Below are 11,648 nucleotides of genomic sequence, written 5' to 3' on the forward strand. Positions count from 1 at the left end.
TGTAGATATAGGATTATTTTCCTTGTTGGTCCGAGATTTATAGGCGATGTCAAAAGCAAAAAATTCACGTTTTTTTTCTACATTTTGGTTTGTCATTCCTCCTTCAGTTATATGGCTTGTTCATATTTTGAGTGGGATAGGGTATAGAAGTGAACGATAAAGATCTCTCGAGCCTATGTATAGTTTGGTAGAATTGATCTAAAATTCCTGCATTGATAACCGGTTTTACAAGCAGAGCAGCATAATATAATCATACATGTACATGTATGGTAAGTGGGCGAACAATATACATACTTGTTGAACTTAAAGTATTTCATCCTGTCACGTGATTACTGATCGATAAATTACATGCACTGAAATTTTCATGTACACATGCTCATATGACCTGGTTCAGGTCTTTCCGGTAGAGCTTGTCGGAAAGACCCCAGGAACTGCGATTGGGTACCCTGAAAGCTGCCGGGATACTTAATGATTATCCCATTTTGATGCAGGCTTTTACATCCGATAATATAATCCTTATGAAAGGTCGTTATAACGTATCCAAAAAAAAAAAAAAGATAAGAGCGCTTTTCTCTATGAAAAATTGTTCAATATTAATGTTGTCTGTTAGAATTTCCGAAATAAGTCCATATATTTGCAGACTTTACAAGCGTCTCTAGGCAGCAGAATTCAACAAAGTCTAGCAGTAAAGGATCTCAAAGGGGCTTTTTTACGGTTGTCGGACAAAGAGTACTTATCGGGACGCATATTCTCATCAGCTATATTGGTGCGCTAAGTGGTAAATCTTCTGCAGTGTCATTTTGTCCCTTATACTGAGTATAAATAAAAATTAACTGTATACGATACGTCACACTTTCAAACTCTCGAGCTTTGAGCTAATTCTCTATAGGCAAACTCGAGAGACTCGAGAACTCTTTACGTCTTAATTCTTGGTGTGTGTGTGTGTGGTGGTTATTTTTTAATTTGTAACAATTGAAGAGAATGAGACAATTTTTTGAAAGAGTTTGGCCAGATATAATTGACTGATGGCGCATGATAAGACCAAGTACGCACTTCCACTCGATGTCGCACCGGAAGTGAGTTAATCATCACCAAACATTTTACTGTAGTAAAATAACCTTTTTTTCTGTATGGTATTGCGCTTCAAGGATGGCTTGGACTTTGTCATTGCTTTATCTTTTTGTACTTGGTAAGAATTTCACTTTTTCTGATCCCCTTTGCAGTTATAGAATAGACGAAATGCTTCCGACATGGACGAGAGGCAATTTTCCATTTAACAAACATAACTGATCTTAATATTTTCCCCCATAATTATTCATTTTTATTGACCTAATCATATTAGACGATAACTTATCACATCGATGTTTATTGATTATATTTCCCCACGAAATAAACCCCTGGTAAATGCATGTTACAGGTGTGTGTGTACTGGAGACAAATGCCCAGCCATGGCTTTGTCCCACGGCAGGGAACTGTGCTCAATCGTTGGGGGAAGAATTCAACGAAACACTAGCACAAATAGATGATTCCTACGTCATAGAGTTCTGTCTGTGAGTATGAACTCTAAATTTTTATGATATATATATATATATATATATATATATATATATATATATATATATATATATATATATATATATATATATATATATATATATATATATATATATATAAAAAGAATTATCCTGAATTTCTTATATTAAAATATTGAAATAATTGTCAAACTATAATATTTTTATCTTAGTCGCACAAAGTTAACAGTAAACTATTAAATTTATTGTACGAAATACGTGTAGTATTAATGCTAAACTGAATTATTAATAAATTTTGCACTAAATTCCTGTCTGATTTTTTTTTTTTGCATCGGTGCCAACAGGAAGAAAAAGGATTTCCAAACATCATGTTTGAATGAGGCCGTAGTTGATTGCGAATGGGCTGGAGACGAAGAGGAGTACTACAGACTACGAAGCGTCCAGAGAAATACGCAAGGAAAATGTTCCGAACGTAAGAGCGAACGAATTAGGTATTCTTTGTTTAGGAAGATGTGATTGCGACATCCAGTTATTCATCATCATCATCATCATCATGGCAATCTAAAATGTTGAAGGCGTTTAGTTTTTATTCATTTGGCGGTGGGGGAGGGGGGGGGTGAGCGGAAAGGGGGGGGGTGTTGGGTGTTGTTAAGTTGATTTTCATCTAATATTGCTAATGTTGATGTATGTACCCATTGGTATTATGCTAAATCTTTATTTACAGTTTGTCCAGTAATGGAGGATCTTCAGTTGTGTCCATCCCATGTAAACAATGTTTTGTTTTTCGAGAAGAAATTTCACCAATTTTGCAAGTTAGTTTTCTTTCAACTGTAGATAAAGTTTTTGTAATGTTTGTTACATTCACTCACGCGTGGTCGTATTAAGATTTTCTTCAACTAAAAATACACTAAAGACCTGCTTACGTTTCCTTTCCTTTCGGCACAGTTCTTACAAAGAAAGCCTGGATTGCAAAACCACTGCCCTGTCCGGGGGCTCACAATGTAGCTTTGGAGAGAAACTGTTCTCACGTGGGTTTGATGACGACACAATCCGCGTGTTCGAATATATTTGTGAATCCGGTGAGGATGGAATGCAGCTAATTTTTTAGTCAAGGTTTGAAATAATACGTCCAAATGTGTTCAGTGGTGGCATTTATGTCATAAAATTGGGAAATGGATAAAAATTATTACTCTTACAATTTATGTGTTGAAGTATATAAATAAGATTGTTATTATAAATAGAAAAAACTTGGAGGATATATTACAACCATAAAAAGTTGGAGCGTTTAATAAGCATTTTAGCTACTATTAGCTACTCATTGAAACATAATTTTTTGCTGATTGTTGGTGATTCAGCATAGAATGTGTTGCAAATATTCATCTTTTTTTATTGAAATAATTGTTTTACCAAACTTATGATATCCTTTTTTTTTTTTTACCAAACTATTTATATTAATAAAGAAATTTACGACTCGTGCAATTCTCAATACAGCAAATGTGGGTCTGGGAACTTAGATGTTTTTAAAAAAAAATCTCAATTTACTTATTTTATTACCTAAGGGAGATATGGGCTATAAACTTAAATATAAAATATTAGGGCTAAAATTCCCATTTCTTTCTTTTTGCGCGGTAAAATATTTATTACTGATACATTTACAAATTATTCGCACGTATTAAGGTAACGAAACTCAAACTGTTTTATATATGAAGCATGCGCATTAGTCCGTTTCATTGTGGAAAATTGGAGATTCATTGTCCAAAACGAAAAAAAAAACTTTTTATATTTTTTTATCAGTAAATCTAAATAACATCAGTTCAACCAATAAGTATGTAATAGACGTTTTACATCCTGAATGAACACGTATGTGGGACGCGGTCAAATTACTAAAGTTCATAACTTGATAAAATTGAAAAACAATTTTTAAAAAGGTTACTTTCTTATATTAATTACTTTAATCGTTACCATGATTTTTGCTCTAAGCCTGTATGTGTCTCTAGCCGGTATGTTTCACTTCATTGTGCACTTTTTTCCCGCCAGGATGCGCTGACATTGACACTGCGTGGGATGTCCTGGAGCGATGTACGACCACACACAACCTGAACCTAGCGGGATCACAGTGCAAGTACTGTGTCAAGTTATAAAAAATGATTCATAAGGAAATCAATATTTAGTACACAATCATTGCTTAGAATTTTGATTAACAACTCTAGGATTGAACTTTTGTACATGCGTGTAAAATTCTGCAAACGTTTAAGGGGGCCTTCTGAAAACATAAGTAAAATTAAGTTCTGATATTAAGAAAATAATATTCTAACATTATACATGTTTGCTTTTATTGTTAAATTAAAAAAGAATGTTATCAAGTCTAGTTTATGAGGATAATTATGCAAAGTGGGAATTCAAATAAATAATGAAATATGTAAATCTTTGATGCTTGTATTTTTTAACTGTGTATAATCTTTTGCATATTGATTTACTTAGGACATACCAAGACCTGGAATTATGCTTATCAACGAGTCAAACATGTCCTCAGATTCACATGATGGCGCGTTATTTTGCGAGGAATTATACAGATTACGTGATGAAATGCCCTCTACCTATGCCCGTCATGAAAACTACAACAAGCAGTGAACAGGAGACAGAAGAATTAGACCCCGTACTAACAGACGACACACCAATGCCCGAACTAACAGACGACACAACATTTTCGAAAATGGAGGGAAATTCGAAACCAAATCAGGACCCCGTAGAAGAAACAAAAGAAATGGTAACAAAAGAATTATCCACTACAACTGTTAAGGGTAAGATATTTTTTTTTTAAATTCTTGTAAGTTTAAAACACGATCGAAGTGTAAAATGACAAAGGAACAGAAAACCCATTGTCTGGCGTACCGATACTGAATTGATCACCAACCCAAGCAAAACAACGAAGGAAGACATAACACCGGTTTAATTTCCATTTATATGGATTTGATGGATATATTTAAAAAACAATCATTTAAAACGTGCCACGATAAAGAATGACCGGGATCATAATCCAGCAATATGATAATCACCAGTCTTGCAATGTTTCATTTTAATTACTTGAGCATCAATTATCAGGGGGTAATGTTATCTTTTGGCATGTCGTACACATAAATAAAGTTTCCGTACATTTGTTCCCAGACTTGTAAGAACTCGCCACTATCATGATCAATGGCGAGGAGTTGGGGACCGGACATGACGTCACCACGAGTTACGATGAGAGTCAGAAGATGACCCTCGGCGGTTATCTGATGAATGTTCTGAGATTTATACCCGGCAACGTACACAACTCGATCCCCGCGACCAAGGGCTACGCCGTATGGACAGACCAAATCACCATGGCAATATTTAAAAACTTCCCGGCCCATGGTAGATACACAGTGAAGAGAACTATCGCTCTCAACAGTGTAGTAAAGTCTGTCTTTGGCAGAAAGACACACGCAGAGAATATCGGAACCGGAAATAGGAATTGTACGAACTGATGTTCCGTTAAATAACTTCACTTCAGAATCGCAAACGACCACCATTTTATTGTCCACACTGCGAATTTGGTGGCAGTGCCCCCGAATTTTCATATCTTTCGCCATTGAGAAATCAGTGTTATCAATGAACTGAATAATCTGTTCCTCAGGTAAAGTAAGAGCCGATTCAAGTTTTGAAAGTACCGCTATTCCACCGGGCTTGCTTTGTAGCCGAATTTCTTTTTCAATTGTTCCTTTAGATGAGTATACAAACAAACGCGAGTTGTTTTCGCGACTGGTTATCAACATAATTCTTCCCTCTGGTAAGAAAGCAGCATCAATGACTTTCAGTTTGTTAACATAAATCGTTTTCGAAAGATCTGCTTCTTTTACCCCAATAAGGTCACTTGTTGATAGAGATAACTGTAAGAAATCTGATTCTAAGCTCGATCCTTTCGATACGTTTTGTTCCAGACAGCTTTCATTTAAATTCATTGTTTTACTGGTAGAAGAAGTGTCCATCTTTCTACTGCTAGAGGATGCGTTGAAATCGATTCTTCTGCTACATGGTGATAGATCGAGGTCAACGGACCGGAATGACGTCACTGGCGAGGAGCGACGTGACGCCAGCGGGGTTGACGTTACAAATGATGTATACGGAGTTTCAATGTTTGGGTATGGCGTTGTGGTGACCGAGACATCCGCGAGAGTCGTCAGATAGTGCTTAAAATTGGTAGCAGGAGAAGTCAGAGCGAAACGAAATTCTATGCGTTTCATGGCAACTTTCTGTTTATGTATATGATCATCATGTTCACGGATTTGGTGTTTTAATTTAACCATTTCTAGAAAGAGCTTATAGTCACTCCCATACTTAACGCAGGTTTGTAAAACCTTCTGGCAGTTACTGATCGCTTTCTCGCGATATTGAAAATGTTCGACTTGTTCGTTTATTTCCGACAGATTTTCTTTGTAAATGACATCCACGCTTTTTTTACACCGTTGTTCCAGTTCGTCGATATGTTGGTTTACTTCCTGTCTAAATTTAGCAATATCGTTCTCAATGCGGTGATATTGCTGGGTGAAATCGCTGATGTTTTTCTGTCGATCTTTGACTATTTGCGTGATTTCACAGTTTGCTTGCTTTAGTTGGTTGGTGATGTGCGCGATCTCACCACTGTTGCGTATACCTTCGGCCATGTCCTCGACAGGAAAAACAGAAGTGCATTGCTTGTGACTCGTTGTAACGCATATGATGCAACAAAGTGCATCGTGATGCTTGCAAAACATCTCGATCCGTTTATCACGATGCTGGACGCAATATTCATCTTCAGTAAAACGCACTAGGGTGGGTTCATCTTCAAGGTCTTTTACATTAAACATCCTATGGTTCTTTAGAGCTTTGTTCGTCTTGTGGTATTTCGAGCAGGTTTGGCATAAGGCTTCCTGGCATTCGCTACACCAAGACTCGGCCTTGACCATATCTCCGCGAGATTTGCATCCGTCACAACTTTCCGACCTCTTCTGCAACTTTTGCTTTTCAATTAAGGTGTTGATCATAGCGTTATCAGGTAAATCCCTGGCCCATTGTTTTGGATCTTTCTCGGAACACGTCACAAAAGTCTTGCAAACTGGACAGTTAAATCCATTTTGGTCTATCAACGAGCGGTTACTATGATGAAATGCTTTTTGCATCGACTGGATGTAGATATCTATGCATGGTTCACAAACAGTATGCAGGCAGGGTAGATACTTTGGACGAGTGTAATTTTCGAAACACACCGGACATTGCGTTATGTTGTTTTTCTCTCTTCGGCTACCGTCCATGTCTGTTACACGCCCAAACTTTCGTTGAAAATGACAGGTTTCACCGTGTCAACTCGTCAAAAATTCGTTTTCTGTTCCTTTTGTTAATTTTTTTTTAACTTGCTGATCGGGGTTTTGTATTTCTCATTAAAATGTTTGTTTGAAGTGAATCGACGCAGTGAATTGGTTATCTATTGTATGTTAAACACTTTAAAAGGCCAACGTTTATTGATATAATGATAAAAAGTTCACTTATTTTATAAACTCATGTTTTTCCATTTTGTTTATTTTCTCATTGTTAAATTTCAATGTCTTTTTTTTCTATTTTTGTAGTATGTTTGATTTCACCACCTTCTTATTAACATTCAATGCATGTTAGCTTTTAAATTCTTTTTCATTGTGTCGCTAACTCAATGCATATTCTATTGCTTTTTGTCCCATTTCCGTCCTTTTTTCTCCACCACAATAACTTCGCCTTACATTTAAGGCTCTAAACTATTTTGTACTCTCCATAACATCCACTTCCACTTCTACTCTCTAACTATAAATATGGCTAGTTCCTGTAAATTCTGTACATATCTCTGATACCGACCCGCAAACGCTTGAACAAATATTGTTCAAGAAACCGCGATTTTTCTTTCTCGCGAACTGTGATCTTTGGGGTAAGTCGTTCTTAACATTTTTCTTATCTAATTCATCAATTGTTGACTTTGTTTTCTTTGCAAGCTAAAGCACATTGTTCTTTTAATATGCATTTAAAGATCATTGAACTTTAATTTCTGTTGATATGGCTTTTCAGTCTATTGCTCCGAAAGATTTCATGTTAAATTCCCATTTCATAAACAAATTTTGAAAAATTCGTTTTCGTGACAGACGGTGGAACAGTTTCTACTTTGGATGTCTGTCTGTCGACGTTGCAGTCCCTGGGACCAATCTCCATTACAGACAGGTAAAACCAACCGGCAACAAGCAACACACTTATGTAAAATAAGCAATACAACCCCCACCCCCCACCCCCCACCCCCAAAAAAAATTGAAAATAAATATAATTTATGTAACGTATCATACACCCCCCTCCCCTCGAAAAAAAAAATAATTTACTGTAAAGTATTATATTCAGCGTGTATGATTTTTTTTAGCATTTCAACATGTTGGCGTAAATTTGATTTAGTGCGTTTCTGAATCTATATATTCGTATATATGCATAACATTTGGCAAAGTACTTGAATAAAGATGAGTTCTGCCAAAAAAGCAAAAAAAAAAATCACAGTCAAACGAAATACATGTACATTTGTATATTTGCAATATGCCAGTATTTCTGTGCTTGCTAAACGGCATAACGATTTCTCAAAAAAGATTCAGATATCTTTTTTTTTACAGTTTTATTTTGGTTTCTTAAAGAAGTTTCAAATAGTATTCTGTTTTATTGTATCTGTTTCAAATAGTATTCAGTTTTATTTTTATGTCCTGTAACTCCGTTTATTTTTGCCAGTGCTTACTGTGACAGTGTACTTTGCCTGGTCGGTCAGGGCGTCCAATTCGACGACGTCTCTTTAATGGAATTGGAAGATGTTCTTGAGCAAAAATTTTTAGAACGTTGGAATTCGTGCGGCAGCGCTGGTATTCTATAGTACTACATGTACTTACAGTATATAAATCTGAAGTTACTGACAATTACTCGCAAAGCACGATTGTGACTATGAATAATTTTATAATACATAGTATAATTGTTATAATTATGAGCTAATGGAATGCAATATTTCTTAACATCCATTAATTTTACATAACATATCTTTTCGTCAAATTAATTTGAATAACAAACAATTCTTTTACCTTTTTTTAATCTTAATATAATTTTAAAAACAGATCTTGGCTACTTTAATAAAAATATTCATAGAAGCTTTTATCCTCACTATTAAAACAGACAACTTAGTTACAGCTGATGTATCGGACACAACAACAGATAAACCAACTCACGACGTCAAAGAAATGGCAACAGAGACAAGAGACAACACAGTTCAAGATGTAACCGACTCAGCAATAACAACAAACAACCCGGCTCGAGTGACAACATCCATAATTACAAAAACAACAAATATACCGACTCCATTTTTAAGTGACATGAAAACAGAACTGACGACGGCAATTTACAAAGCAGAAGATACACAAGCATTAGAAACCTCGCGGGGAACAATATCTGGCGACAAAACGGGTTCCACTTCTGCACTGAAGACAACAACGAAGTATGCCGCAAAGACGGACACTTCGCAGCCTACTAACTTTCAAACAAAGCAACTTCCGGCGACATTTTCTAAGACAGAGAATATTGATACGTTTGTTGGAAAGCTTAACAAAGGGTTCATCGTCATTGATAAGCTTCAAACCATTTACCCTTCAACGGGCGATCATAATGACAGACACTCAACTAATACCCTGTCTTATCTATTGACTTCTATAACACCTCTCGGTTTTTCGTCAGTTTCTTCTATTCAGTCTAACTCGGCAGCTACTTCGAACTCAAATGGTATGTGCATGATACGTTATTTTAATCGCATTAACAGTGTATCAAAAAATCTTTCCTTATCAATATGCAGCTTGCAAATTTGTAAACATATACATATGCGACTATTTAAAATCTTTTTTTTTTAGAAAAAGATGTTGAACCCGCACCCGAAAATGCCGGGGCCAATATAGATAGCAAGGAAAATCTCGAAAATGGTAAGTCATCAACATAATCTATATCAGAATGTTTCTTCTTTACATACATTTCGATATTTTTTTTTTTTTACGAAATTCAAAGAATTATTTGAATATATGTGCTAAATATAGTTACGTGTTATATTTTTTTCAGTGGCTTCCAGACAAAATATGGCTTTCTTTCCTATTTGCATAGTATTTGTATGTACCAGGAATTATCTTTAAGTTAATTAGTTACAGCAGTGTGATTTATGAAATATATGGGATCAAATATATCTGTACCTCTGAAAGGTGATATGCTGTGATATTTTGCTATTAAAAATTTGTAATTGATGAATAAATGGTGAAAAAAAAATAACAAATTCGGTTTTTTATTTTTTAAAAGAATAACATATTGGTTTACATTGTCAAACATGAAGTCGGTATGGCATCGCATGGAATTCAATCGCTACATAAAAATATATCATGTAAAATCATCATGTTGATAACAAACACTTAAAGATGCAAGATTGTCAACAAATTAACCAATGCATTATATCACCCTATAAAATTATAAAATATGATTTACTTAGCTAAAATCAATAATTAAAAAAGAATATATCCAAAATATTCACCTTTAAATATGGATATTTTTTTTCTCTAATTTTATATAGAGGTCTTCTTTTAAAGGAGATCAAAACAGTCTAAAAAAAAACGGCACGACAATCGAACCATTGATACAAATCTTAGTGGTGACAACCAAAGCTATCTTTTTGAGGAATATCCAAAACCAAGATGTTCTTTTTCATTATTACATAGAGATACACAATGCTTTAAGGGAGATGTGCGGCCATCTTGTAAAATGGAGAATAAAAATGTAAAACAAAATTGAATTGGCTTTTTCATGCCCAAAACTGTTGTCTAATGATAATAAAGCGATGAATATAGGGTTCTACATGTTATTTTGTACGCAAATTACGCCTACCAGAACAGAACAATGCCTTTTTAATCACCTACAACTGTATAACTGCCCAGCTGCAATAACAGTGTGATTCGCCACTACACGAGATAAATCTTTGGTATCTGGGCTGTCAGAGAAGAGATAGGGGAAAGGCTGGTGCCTATAGGTTTACGAAATTCACGATATAAGTTAGTTTAGTGATGCTTCATAACAATAGCTTTGTTTGATATGGTGTATCGGGGTTAACTTTGAGTTACACACAATGAAAAATCAATTTTAAACTGTCATTTTCTATGAAATATTTCGAAATTAAGTAACAAATCTCGTAGTTTTGCCTATTTTTGACTTATAAAACATTTCTAGAATGCCTACAGTCTCTCCAAAACGGCATTAAGCACCTAGAACTAAAAAGTATCCTTGCTAAGTCTTTCTTTAAAGGTATTTTAAGATAGCTTCAAAAACAAACAAAAAAGGATGGTGAGAACGTATATATGATATAAAACTTATCAACAATTATTTATTTTTATCCACATATTTTTATGGTAAATACCAAACCCCTTTTGTTGTTTCAGTATTTGTGAGAATATTTTTCTCCATTCCTATATACCCCCACCCCACTTTGTGGTCCCTTTTTTCTCTAGGGTATCATGGTTTGATCAAACTTTAATCTGCTTTTACACAGATTTCTGCTTTTTGGACTGAATGCTTTTCCTAAAGATTTTTCTTCCAATGTGAAAATTTGAACCCCCCCCCTTCAATGAGGCCCCATCATACCCCGGTGATCATCATTTGACAATCTTAAATTTACACTATCTGAAGATGCTTTCACACAGATTTGTGCTTTTCTATCCTAATAGTTTTTTGAGAAGATTTTTTAAAGATTTTCTATATATATATTCCTATGTAAAAATCCACCCCCCCCCCATTGTGGCCCCTACCTCCCCTGGGGAACATGATTTGAACAAATTTGAATCTACCCTTTCCGATGATGCCTCCATACAAATTTGAGCTTTTCTGGCTTAACAGTTTTTGAGAAGAAATTTATAAAAAATATAAAGAAATTTTTAAAGCAATATGAGCTGCAATTTTCATGTTGAAATTTTTTTCGAAGAAAATGTTATTTTCTACTAAAATGACAAAAAATATCATGGTTTTAAAATTTCTGTTAGCTCTGTTTTTGTGGGAAAAGCC

The 11,648-nt window shown here is 35.0% G+C and overlaps 2 protein-coding genes across 2 annotated transcripts; one reads left to right on the plus strand and one right to left on the minus strand.

Moving 5' to 3' along the window:
• Positions 1-944: 944 nt before the first annotated feature.
• On the plus strand, positions 945-9,884 carry LOC128187284 (uncharacterized). Its single transcript, XM_052857608.1, has 12 exons — positions 945-1,189; positions 1,418-1,550; positions 1,877-2,004; positions 2,257-2,344; positions 2,478-2,611; positions 3,570-3,654; positions 4,014-4,332; positions 7,687-7,769; positions 8,313-8,440; positions 8,745-9,344; positions 9,470-9,538; positions 9,672-9,884. Exons 1-12 carry the CDS (start codon positions 1,150-1,152, stop codon positions 9,740-9,742), a joined length of 1,878 nt encoding a protein of 625 aa, XP_052713568.1. The 5' UTR covers positions 945-1,149; the 3' UTR covers positions 9,743-9,884.
• On the minus strand, positions 4,340-7,750 carry LOC128187282 (uncharacterized). The gene has a single exon (XM_052857605.1). It carries the CDS (start codon positions 6,839-6,841, stop codon positions 4,631-4,633), a length of 2,211 nt encoding a protein of 736 aa, XP_052713565.1. The 5' UTR covers positions 6,842-7,750; the 3' UTR covers positions 4,340-4,630.
• Positions 9,885-11,648: the final 1,764 nt, after the last annotated feature.

This window comes from Crassostrea angulata, chromosome 6 (genome assembly GCF_025612915.1).
Source record: "Crassostrea angulata isolate pt1a10 chromosome 6, ASM2561291v2, whole genome shotgun sequence".
Lineage (NCBI taxonomy): Eukaryota > Metazoa > Mollusca > Bivalvia > Ostreida > Ostreidae > Magallana > Magallana angulata.